We start from the raw sequence: 15,933 nt of genomic DNA on the forward strand, positions 1-15,933 counted from the left end.
GCCGAGTTGATCGCACATCCATCTGGACCACAAAATACAGTATCGCAGGTCGGCCCACCTGACACATAGATATAAAGAGGCTATTTGTTTGAAGATAACATGTTTAAAGACCTGCATCAATAGTAACATCCTCTTGTGATTCTTTGATTCAAAATACAATGATGACCCCTCTTAATTTGTTTTTACAACAGGACAAATATGCTCTAGCTTTTCTTCTTGGGTGAAGACATTTTATATTTTCAAACATAAAAAATGGATTGTATATATGACATGCATAAGCGTAAAGATAGGTGCATTACATTTGTATATTCAACACTCACATTACAGATATAGCTTATAAGCTTCATCATTGGAACCAATCAGTTTGCAATTGCACTTCCCACATATTCAATGCTCTTAGACAAATATTGACATCTCTGGGATCGCACTTTGCAGTTATCTAACTGCACATGCATTTCAGTCCTGACACTAATGAGGGGAAGATTCTTTTTTTATCTAAGCAGTGTTTGCTTGCAGTGGTTGGTTCATGGAAAAGTGCTACGTACACACGTCCAACTCTAGCGACGGCTTGTGTTGGATCAGTCCTCATCGTTCTTTTCTTGGTGTCGGTTTACATATCTTCTTGTGAGATATTGACGTAAATTCAATAACACGTGGCTTAATGTTCCTCAAATCGGACACAAAGACAAGTAACAAAGGGATACAGGACCTTACTGGGAACAGGGAATATGTGCAGGTTGTGTCACTTAAAATCAGCAGCTACACTACAGACAGCTCATATCGCCATACAATCCTTCACAGGAGATTGTGTAGCAGATGGCTGAGAGAATAAGGCGGTGACACACTACACGCATAATGCAAGTCTACACAGTTCCAAAAGACTGCATTTATTTAATGTTGACAGACTCGAAAAAGGTCAGCAGCACATAGCACATTATTTAAAAGAAGGAGAAAAAAAAACTAATTTTACGAGCTATGCGCTGCATTAATTAGCCTATGCTCGGAGCGTTTACCAAGACTGCAGCATAATGAAGCAGTTTTTTTTCTTTCTTTCCCCACTTTCTCCCTTGACGACGCTTGATACTAAATGTAATGACAGGGATGAGTGCAGATATCAAATGGAGTTCATATTTTTAATGATTTATCGGGCTAATTGCAGTAAAACATCACCTAAGTCTTGCACTCCCATCAAATATACAAATCAACAAGCTGTTAAAAAATGTAAGTGCTGCAAATAAATTGAATACCAAAGAGAAAACAAAAACAACAAGAGCAATGCACTAAGAATGGTTCTGAGCAGTACCATGCACCCTGAATCACTAATCCTCCAACATGGATATCAAGATTGCAAAACTGTAAGCTGGTGCTGTTTTAAATTGTCAGCTTTGCTTTTGTCCAAGGGTTGCAGTGTTATTGTGGGGCTCAGAGTGGCACATTAGTATGGGCTGCCTTTGTCTCCAAAAGCCTACCTAATAACACAGCTCCTGCTCACAACAGCTCCAGAGGCCCCTAGCTATGTTGCATACATAAAATCACTGCTGACTTCATATTAGAACAAAAACAAAATGCCCTCATATTTATAAGCTTCTAGTTCCAAATACTGTATGATTCGGATATTCAGTACATTTAATTAACCATCTTATTTTGGAACACAAGCAATCTGAATATTTAAATGGTTTAGAACAAACTTATGCCTCAAGGATTTTCTGTGTTTCATAAGATCATCTTCAAACCTCTGATAATTACATTTTTATAAGCATACCTATTTGGGGAATATCTAATAAAAACAATATTAAAGATCCTGTAGAGGTGTGGTCTGGGGTTTGATGCTAATATTTGGGAAAAGTTTGAAAACTGTAGATCCACTAACGAGAGAGATTTTCATTTTCCTCTAGGTATAAAAGCCATCCATTCCAATTTTATGTGGATCATTCATCTGCAAATTTAGTTCTTCAGGACCACTCAGTGAAACATCCTGCCTTTTTACACACGGCAGCAGAGAAAATCAATTTGTTCAAGTCATCCTCTCTGTTCAAACGTCATCGCAGCTCAGACAGCAGGTTTTGTTTAAGTATACACCGCACTAGGACAGCTACACATTCTACCTCCCTCTGCTATTTCACTCCCTTCACCCCGTTTCTTATCAAGTGCTCTCTGGTGCCCTCTGCTGTTTTAAACTGATTAAACAAATGCAACATCACCATCACAGAAACAAAAGGATTCTTTAATGGCAAATGACTGAAATTATCCGAATGATTTACAGACGTTGAAAGAAGCTACTGAAAACAGTTTAGTTTCTCTCGTCAGAATGACTCTGCCAGGCTTATAAACAAAGCTTCCAGCACACAGCTTTCAGACGGAGGGACTGGCCTCAGCCTGCTACATTGTTCCAGCACAAGAAAATGTGCATCATCAACCACTATGCTTTGCATGTCTCACTGATTGTCCCATGGTGCCCCTAATCGCAGTCAGAATGCAGGCCAGCAGCAAGGACGCCTTCACGAGAAGGTGATGGACCCAGAGGAGGTGTAGTAACCGGTGCAGTCTGTGGAATACCTCTGGGAGATCTGGACAGAGTTCAAATCAAACTCTCCAAAGTAATAATTTCCAAATTTCTGAAATGTGAAGAGGGGAAAAAAAGAAAAAATTACAGCTGCATTTTAGAATTGTCTGAGATGGGAAAGTCAACATTTGTTTTATTTAAGACAATCTGATGATGACCTTAGCCATAGCGTATGTAACAAAACGCTTTGGAAAATACTTCAGTGCAAACCTGCTATAAAACCTATTGTGTAAAAAAGTAATTTTTCTAGCAGATAAATATACTACGAAGATATCAGTCCTTGTGCAAGATTAGTTCACAAAAACATTTTTTAGAGGTTAGAGTTGAACCAATAGCTATGACAAAGGTGCTGAAAACACAAAGTATTAAATGTATTTTCAATACACAGAAGTAGGAACAGTGAAACAATTCTGGACTAAATACATATACACACAAACACACACACACTTTAGTTAAAAACCTTTGGATGAGCATGTACAACAATAATTCACATTATAAAAAAATCTACAACCACAGTGTTAGAACATGCTAGAAGCTAAAACATTTGAGTGTGATGAAAAAATACTTTAAAATAAAACAAAAAACAAAGTACCTTACTTTACGAAAATACCTGTTTCCTGGATTTATTTTATAGATGGCATTCAAATATGTTTTAAACATATACTGGACAAGAGCACACATATTGGGTATTATGTTGTTGAGCTGTGCACTGCTTTAGAAGGCAACGGCACAGCTAAAGAAAACGACACAACGCCATTTCACACAAAACATGCTGTTTCTATGGTTAATGTATGTTGAACACAATGCAGACTCTCTAGTAACAGTTTCTCTGAACCTTAATGTGGTATAACAAAGCTTCAGGCTTTAAGAAACTCACAAGAGACAACACTATCTACATCCATAACATCAATATTACCTGTATCTACAACCATAACTTTAATATTACCTGTATTTACATGCATAACATAAATATTACCAGGGTTAACAAAACATTGGAAACATAAAACATACCTGCTGTGCTTGTCAGTTTTTGCCGATTATTATTATTATTATTATTATTATTATTAAAATATTCGTAAACTTTACTAATATATTCATACTTGGAGGCATTTATTTATGTAGTAATCAAACCAAAGAAACTTGTCCTGTTTGGGACAATTCTCTATAAAACTAGACACCCTCTTCGATACATAACACAGAGTCATTATCTTTCACTTATCGAGATTATCTGTGTATTCGTACAAGTATTTGAGGAGTAATATTTCTCTTCACCCCTTTTCTATGGCACTCGATCCTTTGGGACAGAGGTCCATTTAGAATAGTTCAAATAAGAACCAAAAAGGATGAAAAGAGGATTGTAAGGACATAAAACACGTTCCAGAAGGGCTACAAATTAATATTTATTGTGGTGGTTTATTTCTTAGTTTAAAAGCTATAAATGACAAATGTCCAGCAGGGGGCATCCACCAAACAAAAATATCCAAAACTGACACTATTCTCAGTGAGCTGTACCATAAGTGTAAGTAGTTCAGGATTTGCACTGTCATCTCTAAAACAAGAAAACACAACAGTTATTTATCTCTGACCTTCAATACATTTTGTGCATCAAATGACTCCCGATCTCTTACATTCTGCCTTCCTGGCACCGGACCTCCCTTGTCCTCAGCTACGGCACAAAAATAAAAAATAGCACAATTAAATATTGCTCAAGCTATCTTCTGTGAATTGTCATCATCATATACATAAAAACTAATGTCAAATCTTTTTTTTACCCCATATGCATTTGTGCCATTGCTTCTAATGCTTTACGTGATACAAGGGATGGGATTGAGACTGGGAAGAGGACAGGGCAGTGTTATTCTCCACTCATGAACATCTAGCGAGCAGCAAACAACCTATTTTGTGACAAAGAGGCCAAAGGGACATACACAAACACTAAGTGAAAACAGTGCTCATCCTTTAGTAAACAGTTCATTTTGGACCAGGTCTTGCTTTGTAACTCAGTTGCTAGACAGCTTTGGGTTACCTTGTGTTGGGGAGCTGAATGGCAGATTTTAGGGTTGGATTGGATCCATTTCCAACTGAATGAGCTCATTGTTTGTCATTGTTCAAAACATGCTGCCCTTCGAGTGACAAACAGAGTTGGAGCCAAATGGGGAGTGCTCTCACAAATGCTGTTTTCGCTTGTTGTTCAGTTCAGAGAATTTCAGCAGGCATATGCCTCCATTTTTGTTTTTATTTACATACATTATATATTTAATGAATATAATTAGTTGTGTATTTAGGATTTACAGTTCCTTGGGTAATACAGGTGATAAAACATTGCAAGTTGTCACAATGTGGCATTACATGAGTAGGTATTATAGGACTGTAGACATAAATTCAAGATCAAACTGGTAAAAACAGGATTTGGAAGTCAGAATTTGTGAGTAACAAAAGAGTGAATGCAAGCCTGAGTCAATGATGTTTTCCAACTGAAGATATTGCAGGAGGCCCCTTAGCCGCTCTATATGTGTGGGTGGGGCTGGCTGCCTCAGGCAAACAGACGCCACAGGAGTCTGACTATAGTTGCCTGTTGTTATGTAAACTGGAATCCTACTGTAAATCAATGCTGAGCTCATCAGTGAAAGGATACAGTCTGGCGATTGGTTTTACAGCCCATACAACAAAATATATGTCTGCTTTAAATAACTCTTTGTAACAAGCCCAAAATACTGAAAACATCCAATCAAGTAAGAGTAAGCAAACTATAAAACAAACTAAACATAACTACAATAACAAGCCTCTTTAAACAATGTCTTAATCATTTTAGTTTTGTTTACAAAGTGTTGGGACATGGACTCACTATTGTTTCTTTATTTTTATTTGCCTGCTATAGTTCTTTAAATTTTCTTAATCTAAAGTGCAAACGTGCATCAAAAATATCACCTCCGATAACATCAGCTCTGACTGACATGTGGATCCTACCTTACACATATTTGTAAATCTGGCACAAACCGTATCAAAGGTGTTAAAATTATGTAGTAATGTTCCTTTTTTTATTTGAATGTAAATTCCAATATGGAAGACTTATCGATTCTGAAATACTTTACCAGAGGGGTCTTTTCGAAACAGTGTGTTCATGACAGTGGCGTGAAGCTTGACTCTGTCCCATTCTTTAGTCATCAGCCCTGATGCAACAAAATGCTCCACTAACTTATCTGCAATGACTTGCAATCTGCAAAACAAATACATCATATTTCAGTCAAAGAAAACCATGGCATCCGGCACGGGGATATCATATACCCCTGCCTTTTCAAATTCCATATTAAGTTATATTGTCCACATTACAAAACACCGATTGGTGCACTAGACACATTCAGAAAAAACACAGGTAATACAAAATACAACTTAGCTATAAAACCAAGACACATACTTGTCTGATCTGTCTTTTGGTTGGACTTTGGCGTAGAGAACATCTACCATAGAAGGATCATCATTCATGTACTCAATCCCTACTACCTCTAAAGGAAGGGGTTTTCCTCCAGTGATATCCCTGAAAAACAAGCAACACAATCATGAATGGGTTTAAATACTAAGGAAATCAATAACACTACACAGAAGAACAAATGTGAATATTAAGGTGTCCTGTTTCCTTGTTCATTTCCTGCCGTCTTCAAAAACATGAACTTCAAATTTCCAAGAGTGACGTGATGTGTTTGTACACACATGATTGAAGCACATGTGCTGAGTCACCTCATGTGTGCCTTTGAAGTGTGCCAACAGGGACAAAGGCTATATAAAAGAAAAAGAAAAGTACAGGACCACCACCACTATCAGCTAAGCAGATTGACACCTACTTGATAAAGCCCTGGCACTGCTGTAACAATTCACACGCTCTGGTCACTTCCATGTCATTAAGCAGAGCCAGGGTGCCGATGGTCAGATGGAGCTTGGCTGGGTTCTGAAAGATGCTGCTTTCTATGCCAGAGTCCTCAAAAATACATATTAATGACAAACAAGCATGAATATCCTGTACACCTGCCTAGGGGCATCTTTTTGTCTCTTAACAAAGGCATTTAAAATGTACTGTATTGGCAAAACACCCAATCAAACACATTCATTGTTCACAGAAGTACACCTACCTGGGCACACTGCCCCAAGACCCCCTCTTTAAATTTCAGAAAGTGATCCTGGATTTCTGAGTCGTTCAGAGCAAATGACAGGAAGTGGGTGAAAGGCTGCTTCCTGCGAAAGCTCTCGATGAGGAGCTCAACACGGGTGAGGGCCGAGGTCACTGCAGCGCGTTGCTGACCGGTGATCACTGAACACACAAGGCAAGGAGACATAAGAAGCATCGAAACTTAATACAAGAAAATTACTACTCAGAACAATCAACTGCTTTTATAAGACAGAGGTTGAGAACAGCGCCCTACCAGAAAAAAACACCCTCTAATTAGCAATGATGAATTAACATATTTGTAGAAGTCAGGACCTTAAAATTTAAGATGAAAAAGACAGTACTTCCCAGTTTCTTTCACATTTTATTAATTCCACGTCAGCCTTTAGCAAAAGTAAGACATCCTAAATGAATTACAGCAGGGTTTTCTGTTTGTCTTTTTTGAGTAACCAGTAACAGGAGGTGAGCACTTTATGTACCTTGCAAGCATTTTGCTTTCTCTACAAGCTAACAACACCACCCATTAGTCATTCATATGTTACATCAGTAAGAATACCTCACCATTATTTAAATGAGCCATTTTAATTCTCCAAAAACAAAGCACAAGCAGGTGCCACCGTTTCCCAAGAATCTAGGACTATTTTAGTTAATCAAGCAGGTCAGATTGGCTTCACTGTGCAAACAAATGAAGTCACACAGTCCTTTCTTCTGTTGTATTCTGATTTCAGCATGCAGTGCATTCATTACATCAGACTCACCAATTTGTCCCTCCACTCCCTGTTTGGGGATGTTGATTGAGGTTTTTGTTTCAGACTCCAGTCGTTTCCTGGTCTCTCCTTTTTTACCTATGATGTATCTTTGAAAATCACAGCATTAAAATCTATCTCCATTGTTCAAAACAGTGCTTTTTTCAGGCTCTGTATGTGAAATCAGTGAAACCTGCCTTTACCAATTAGGTAAATGAATAGTGTCTTCCTTGTTCTTCAGAACTCCACAGAATTAGGATGAGTAATGGAACAGCAATATATTAAAAGGGTACCTAATGAATATGTCCACATTTATACCAGCATACATATGCAATTTACCAGTCATTACTTTTTAATAAACATCATAATCCAGATCATCTCACACAAAGAACATATGGCAGGTAAAACAGGTACATATTTTTCTTCAGAACGCATTGATATAAAAAAATATGATAGTATAGTCTATGGACTCTACAAAACATAATATCAGCGATACATTTTAGAAGTTTTAATAAAAATGGACCAACTTATAAAGGACGCTGGGGACATCTATGGCGTAACGGTATCCCTTTTCAGTTTGTTCCATAGGGATTGCATCACAGGGTTCATCTGCACATTCTGCACTGGCTGTCAAAGAGAGAAGATTGAATTTCAAGGAAAAAAAAAAAAAAACTTAATACCACATCAAAGGAGAACAGCATAGACATATTACACGTTTAACTATACTGGTCCAAAATAATAATTATGATAAAGTACAATTAAGACAGTGAGATTATACTAGGAAAGATCATATGGATTCTCAATGCTATGTATGCTAGATATGTATTCTATATTACTATTTATTTCTTACTTACAGCTTACACAAGAAACATTGTAAAACATTACAAAAGTGCAGTAATACAATCAGTACAAAATACAATAGGCATACATAGTACAATGAGCTAACATTAATATTAAATATACATGTCCAGTGAATATGCATTATACTATTTCAGGATAAGGTTCACTCAGTGGACACAAAGAATGAATAGAGATTATTATTTGGAATATCCTCCTTTAGGAATATTTTAAATTATTCACACATTTTCATGTTTTTTAAATGCTCCATTCAGTATACCTTGGGTCGACATTTTCCTGATCATACCTGAGTATGAAAAGTCCTCCTCTTCGTCGTCATCTTCGTATTGATAAGTCTGATCTTTGGTAGTATTTTTCCTGTAAATCCTCCCATTGATATTAATCAGGGCTGGTCGTAAAACTTCCATTTTAAAGCTGTGGAATTGGACAAGATCTATGAAATTTGGCAATAAGTTTACGTGACAATGGTAAACGATTGTTTTATTTATACAATTGTGACTAAATTGCTTATCCACGCTATCTTATAACACAATAGTATAATGTTGAACGGCGATGGCAATAAACATATCGCAAGCTTTTTTTCCTAAGTTTAATTATCTATGAAGTACTGGCGTTGTCCTTTTAAGAGCTTTTCATGGGAAGTAGTGTCATTGTCATTAGGAAAATCATTGTCTATCGAAAATACATTGTGTTTGTATTAATCTAAAAATGTAATTGATTCGTTAAAAAAAATAACTAACTAAATAAATAAAACATGTACAAAGTAACGAAGTACTAATTCGTCACGCTAAGTACCGCAGCAAAAACATCCGACGCGGAAACAATTGTTCGAACTAAAGTTCCGTCAACACAAATGTTTCCGCATTATTAGCTAGTATTATGCATAGGATTATATGCTATATGTAGCTATTTTATTATATTCTTTATACTATTAATGTAATTATTACTTTATCATGAATATAATTAAATAGCTACACTGCTCCAAGTGTGCGGCAGAAGACATTCACCCACGTTCATATCTAATTAGACATTTACTGTCTATACTTTTTAATACCTAATGTATTGAAAGTGCATTTACCAATAGATATATGCATGGGTGAATGTCTTCTGGAGCTAATTGGGACAGTGTCGTTTCTGTACTGGACTGGACTCGCCAAACTAATTGATCTGGTTTACTGGCACTTCAGCAAGCTTTTAATTTTTTAATATTCTACTATTGTAAAACAGAATTTTAGCAATTCTCTCAAATGTAATTAATTGTAATGTTTGTGTGTGTGTGTGCACGTCCTTTAAAGTTTAATATGATAATGATGAAACAGTCCATGCAAGTGCACCTAAAATTGCATCACTCTTTTAGTATAAAAAGAAACTCATTCAAAAAGACTGTAGGCTATAACTAGTTTTGACTGGAACGTGGCCTGTGGAAGACGTGATGTGGTCTGCAGCTCTGTGTGGTTAATCATCTGACTGATTGGGAAATGCGTGGTTTTTGAATGAGTAGTAAACTGGCTTCCTTACACTGTGGATGAGTCACTATGCGAGCGCTATGAAAACCTGAGAAAGAAACGTGACAGATCTAGCGTAGCGCAGATTCACGCAGGTCTGGGAGGATCTGCGCAGCTCCACCAATGGGAGCGGTGTGATTCTGCAGAGCTGCGCAGAACTGCGGAAATCTGCGCTGCAAGAACGCGACCATTCTAGAACGAGGTAGACATTTGACAACTGTAACAACGAGAACGATGGTGACTCTAGGCAACATAAAAAATAGACATCCATTAACAAATAGTTAGAAGCTAAAATGCATTTGTAATTACTTGGTTAAGTTTTCACAACAATTGCTGAGGTTCATACTTGTTTCCTTTCTTCCGGGAAAAAAGCATTAGAGCCCTGTCGTAAAGATGTTGCCTGTGGCTCAGCCGCAAAGCAGTTTGATTACACTCGGTGGAAAGGTCTTGAAAACAAGAGGTAAACAGTAGTTTTTTTTTTTTTGCATCAACGTCTTTTCTATAAAGCAATTGTTAAAATATGCTGGATTATTTTAATAGATTTAAAATTGCTACATTGAGCAAGTATGTATCATTTCAATAATCAGTCTGTCGCTTAAAATAGTTTGATTTGCTACATTTTGAAAGGTTTGACCGCAAAGCAAATACATTATACATTATTTTTGTCTTTTGACAGCTGAAAGGGACAGTTTGTTTTCGAGTTGTAATGTAATTTGGCAAACTCGGAGAACGTCTGTCAATCATACAAAGAAATATAAATACGTCATAATACAACAAAACACGCTCATCAGATTCAGATCAGTTAAAAAGTTCACTGAGCGGAATAACAAAATACATTGTATCACTGTCGACATCGCTATGTGCCTGAAGTTTATAAATTATACACCTGCAGACTGTCTCTTCATTATTTGTGTCTGTAAGTGTAAGGGATAGCAACACTATATACTGAAAGTGTACAGTCGTGATATAGTAAACTAAGCCATGGCAATCCGTTTGAGTCGAAAGTATATTACATCCTTGCTACAATACATGTTACTCGGTGACTATATTCTGAAATAAACCATTCATTATACATTTCAGAGATTTCTGATTCAATCTTGTCTGCTTCATCTGACTGAAGTGCGGGGCGTAAACGTTTTGACGGGCAATTCATAACAAACATGACATAACTGAACTGTATCAAGGACATTTGAATGAACAGGGTTGTTTTTCACTAAACGAGGCATTCAGCAAAGGTTAGCTCACCTTCATCGTTATATAAATGACGCTTTAAATCGTCATTGTCTGCTTGTTTTTTAAACAGAAATCGACAAGGGCAACTGTAGCCATTTAGTGGTAATCGACATCTTATGAACAATTAAACGCTTTTTGTTGTTGCAAAAAGTAATACATTTAATTGAAGCAATTCAGGTCCATGCCGTGGAGCGCAATGTTGTGCAGATGCAATTGAATGAGTTTCCAAACATGTCAATTTCCTTGTGTATGTGTGTAGTCAGATGCATAAAGATAATTCATACTTAATGCATTTTTCAAGTTTTTCTATTTTATTGATGTGATGTGATTTACCAGTATGTGCTGCAATTCATTCAGGCTAATGTATCTAGAAAAACATTTTTGTATGAGTCTCATCTGCTTTGCTGTGTGTTTGGCGGATTCATTTGCAGTAGTGTTAAACCTTGAAATCTGGCCCATTTTTGTATTTAAATGTGCAGTAGTGCACAGAATTGGGTATTTCAGCTTACTTGAGAGAGCATTCTAGGTGAAATTGTACCATTTTTACACTAACCTTCTTGTATGCTTCTGAATTGCTGTAGACAACAGTGGAAAATTACTTGTCTGTAAGCAGTGACTCATGAGATTTTAAACTGCTGTTTAGTTAAGGTTTTATTGACCACGAGTTCCTGAATCTTTGCAATATAAGTAGTTGATTCAATCTTTTAAAATCCTACTGCTTCAGTTCCATTGCAATTTTACAGGTTCACAGCCTAGGTGCTTACAAGTGCACAATCTGTAGTTAATAATGTGAGTGCAACTGGCTAGTTTTCTATTAGTGGTGTGTATTCTGCCAACCATGTCTAGTACTTGTTTAATGTGGAGGTGTGGCATGCTCTTTTGTTTGATTGTGCAGGATCACTGTGATAAAATGGCAGCCTCCTCGTCATCATCATCAGCCGGGGGAGTCAGTGGCAGCTCGGTTACTGGGTCTGGGTTTAGTGCTTCAGAACTGATCCCTCCCCGAAAAGTCCTGTACACCTACCCCAAAGGGGCTGGGGAAATGATGGAAGGTCAGTTATAATCTTTATACTCAGTGTACATGCAGCCATTTCAACCACCTATGAAGGTATAAAATATGTGTAAATGGACAGATATATTAGTAGGTTTTTATGATTCACATTTTTAAAAAATTACAAATGTGGTAAAATCATGGGGCAAATATGTTAAAAGTATGGTAAAAAACATGGTGAAATCTGAGTAAATTCTTACAGTTAAAGGTTGAGCAACTACAAAATGTAAACCCAGGTCTTCTGTGTTATGGCCTGTTATAAATGTTGCACATCAGTGGACCCCAGTTCTATTAGTCTCTGAAGTTTATAGGCATAATTAAATAAGTTACTGTTTAAGCTATGGATAACGGTTCAGTTTGCTCAGTGAAGACATTTATGGCACAGACAAAAAGTACCTGGAGGCCACTGAGGATTAGAGTTTGTAATTATTAGCAATTAATGCTTTTTTTTAAGTTTTTTAATATTGTGTCATTTAGTAACCATTCCTTCTCTTATCATAGATTTTTAGAATTTTATATTTGTGTAATTTGCAAGATTAACATTGCATCTCTCACCCTGGGTCACAAGGGCTGCTGTGGGCAGAGCCGTGGATTTCCCCCCTGCAGATTGTGAACTCCTGCAGCCCAGTGCAGCACAGATCTGGAGCATAAGAAAAGCTGTGTTTTGACATCCCCAAGCCCGCTTGGCTGACAGCCTTTGCCTGATTTTTTTAATTGCTTCCTGAACTCTAATTAATGTTTAATTCCCTTTGTGTTGGGAAACAGCTGTTTTTCAGCAGTAAGAATTAGATGGAGTTCAAGGCAAAGTGGATGATCGCTGAGCTGAGCCACTATAATTTTATACTTGTTTCTGTGTATGCATGATTATTATGATACATTTCTGCACTGCCTACCCTCGAGCAAATGGTCTTACCTTGGACGGTTAATATACAGAGAGATACCTAGAATTCATGACTGCACACTACCTGTTCATCATTAGCAAGAGCTGCATCAGGTTCTCTGTGGACTAACGCGTCCTATAGTTGTTTATTTGAAGCGAACAATTGGCAATTGCATCCCAGAGGTTTTTACCAGCATTGAATAATGACAAAGAAAAACATGATATATATACTGTGTATACACTGGCCGCTTTTAGGACGGATCTGTGCCAACCCAGGGCAGTGTAAACGCTACAGTTGGACCAAAGCCGACCTAAAATTTATTTAGTTAACTATTAAAGACTTCTCCTCAGAAGGGGATAGTGCCATTTGTTTTCAACAGTTTTTTTAAAAAGCCCTCAGCAAATACATTTTGTAGAAATGCAAAAAGTCATGTTTATGGCCTATACAGGAGCATCAATCCATCTTCCTATAGGAGCTCCAGTAACCCAAACCATCAGTCTGAACTTTTTCAAAGACGTTATTTATCTTTTCTTATATTTTTATTTTCTTTGACAACGTCAGTACAGTATGCCGAGTTTATGAAATGTTTTTCACAAGGTCATGATGATCCACAGGAAAATGTATTGCATAAAATGGTTTGACCTCGTGTGTTTCAGATGGTTCAGATCGATTCTTGTGCGAGTCTGTATTCAGCTACCAAGTTGCATCAACACTGAAGCAAGTAAAACATGGTAAGTAGTGATCACTATCTAGTTTGTTTAAAATTAATACAAATGTAGGGATATGGTTTTTCAGTCATTCCTATTTTTATATATATATCTAAATCAAAATATTTTGTGTGTGGGTTTTTTTAGCTGCCTAAATCATACTGTGTATTTCACAAAGGTTGTAAAGGGAAGAAAGTATACACAAACACACATCTTCCCAAGTACATTAAGTGAAATAAACATGCAGTTATCATTAAGGCTGGTCTCAGATTTATTCTAAAAGCATGATTGATATGCAGTACACAACAGGGTATGCAATCAGAGTCTGCTCTATCAAAGGAAAATAACCCGAGCACAAAGAAAAAAGAGCCCCGTGGGGAGGGGAGTGTGCTCTCGGGCTGCCCAAATGTGAAATTGCCTTCGCTGGATGCGGCTGTGTTATTTCACTGCTTGAGCTGCTGTCAGCCAACTATTTCTGGAACAACTTTGTTTATTACTAGACTGGCTATGCACAGAAATAGACCTTAAATAAAAGTAGTGGAAAAGTATTTTAATGAAGCATGTTATTATACTTGAGATATTTGCATTACATTATAAGGCTGAAGTCTAATTACATTTTTGGTAATTAGTTTTAATTTTAGATTTGCAAGTAAATACGAGAGTTTAATTACCTTATGTTTACAAGCTAATGAAACATTAAAAAAGCATTTTTAATTAAACCTAAGGAGTTTCTTTTTTCTTTTGATGTAATCTAATGTTTTATTGTTTCAGCACTGGTCAAATATTTAAAATCTCAATAAAGAAACAACACCACAAACCATGTAGGCTATCTATTGAAGTAGCTTTCTGGCTCCACATCTCATTTGCTTAAGTTGTAGAGGAGTTTCCACACTAAGATAACCATCTCTTTGTCTTCTAGATCAACAAGTGTCTCGTATGGAGAAGCTGGCGAGCTTGGTGGAAGAGCTTGAAGCTGATGAGTGGAGGTACAAACCAATTGAACAGCTTCTGGGTTTTACTCCTTCATAAGAACCGAACTCAGATGAAACTGAAAAGCCATCACGTGGGGACTGTTGAAGAATCAGGGGAAGCATCTGTGAAGCATTTGGAAATCTTGAAAAAGTATTCAACAGTAAAGACCTGAAAGACTTTTTTTTCTTTATTGAAACTCCCAACAAAACAACTTTTTAATTTATTTAAGATTAAAACATAATAAATAAAGTAAATTTTGATATCATATATTGAAATATTCAATCCTGTTTATTTTTGGTTTTAACATCTCAGGATTTTAAAACCTCTGTTGACTGACATCATTTATCATCCAAGTGTTTTTCAAAATAATAATGTATTAAAATATCCATCTACAGATAATTTAGGCTGATGTTGTTTTTTTAGAGGAAATGTCTGTTGTTGAGCACTGTAGGGACAGCTGTGTTTTAATAGCCCAGTCCTGCCATTCACAGGTGTTTACACAGGTAATTTCCAAGTAAAACTTTGTGACCTCCATTAAAACACACTCATTTAACTGTCTCAGAGTGGGAAGTGTGTAATAGTGAGATGCAGATTGTGTGATCTTGGCTCTTGCAACAGTAAGTTTAATCTAGAGGGATAATGTCATTGAAACCTTAACCAACCTCTGGTAGCTGGGGTCCCATCTTAAATTTGTTGGATTTTAGGCCCAGATTAGTCTTTGCATTTCTATCCCCTTTTTATCATAAGGTTTGACCAAAACAAGTATCATAGTAAGAATTAAGTGAAACATATTTTTCTTTTATATCACAATCTCTTTACATTTATTAGATAAGGGATCATTCACTCAGCATTGTTCTCAGACAGTGGATCACATTAAAAAACGCTTTTGTATGGTTATGTCTTTTGTCACTGTTTCTCTTACACAAAGACAATCATTTCACCAAAGTGTAACTCTGATTATTTCTCCAGTGCACAGACTTTAATCTCAGTGCCTTCGAGGTGACCTCCTAAGACTTCAGGGTAAACTATTGTGAATGTCATAAACTGTATACAAAGCTATCCTTGATGTTTTATAGCCCCCTTGAATCCACAGGTAGTCTCTCTCACACAGTACAAGACAGGGTTCTTGTTTTTATCATCCTGAAATCATATAATTCGGCTGTACAATTCCTGCAAAAATACAATATGCATTTCTTTTACTTAACTTACTTATAGATACTACATTTAGATTTTTTAAAGCAAATCAGCCTATGCCTGT

The 15,933-nt window shown here is 36.7% G+C and overlaps 2 protein-coding genes across 6 annotated transcripts; one reads left to right on the forward strand and one right to left on the reverse strand.

Annotated features, from left to right (window-relative positions):
- Positions 1 to 2,203: 2,203 nt before the first annotated feature.
- ascc1 (activating signal cointegrator 1 complex subunit 1) lies at positions 2,204 to 8,744 on the reverse strand. Its single transcript, XM_066693856.1, has 9 exons — positions 8,613 to 8,744; positions 7,996 to 8,095; positions 7,481 to 7,578; positions 6,688 to 6,866; positions 6,403 to 6,536; positions 5,979 to 6,098; positions 5,656 to 5,780; positions 4,150 to 4,229; positions 2,204 to 2,615 (listed from the first exon to the last, which is right to left on the reverse strand). Exons 1-9 carry the CDS (start codon positions 8,731 to 8,733, stop codon positions 2,499 to 2,501), a joined length of 1,074 nt encoding a protein of 357 aa, XP_066549953.1. The 5' UTR covers positions 8,734 to 8,744; the 3' UTR covers positions 2,204 to 2,498.
- A 31-nt stretch (positions 8,745 to 8,775) lies between these two features.
- Positions 8,776 to 15,572, forward strand: anapc16 (anaphase promoting complex subunit 16). Of its 5 annotated transcripts, XM_066693859.1 has the most exons (5): positions 9,732 to 10,033; positions 10,204 to 10,291; positions 11,960 to 12,116; positions 13,653 to 13,727; positions 14,623 to 15,233. In XM_066693859.1, exons 3-5 carry the CDS (start codon positions 11,975 to 11,977, stop codon positions 14,730 to 14,732), a joined length of 327 nt encoding a protein of 108 aa, XP_066549956.1. In that variant the 5' UTR covers positions 9,732 to 10,033; positions 10,204 to 10,291; positions 11,960 to 11,974; the 3' UTR covers positions 14,733 to 15,233. The 5 variants fall into 5 exon arrangements, with proteins under 5 accessions (XP_066549954.1, XP_066549957.1, XP_066549956.1 ...); XM_066693857.1 differs by lacking the exons at positions 9,732 to 10,033; positions 10,204 to 10,291 and adding an exon at positions 8,776 to 8,793 and having other exon boundaries at positions 14,623 to 15,572; XM_066693860.1 differs by lacking the exon at positions 10,204 to 10,291 and having other exon boundaries at positions 9,731 to 10,033.
- Positions 15,573 to 15,933: the final 361 nt, after the last annotated feature.

The sequence above is a fragment of the Amia ocellicauda genome, chromosome 20 (genome assembly GCF_036373705.1).
Source record: "Amia ocellicauda isolate fAmiCal2 chromosome 20, fAmiCal2.hap1, whole genome shotgun sequence".
Classification (NCBI taxonomy): domain Eukaryota; kingdom Metazoa; phylum Chordata; class Actinopteri; order Amiiformes; family Amiidae; genus Amia; species Amia ocellicauda.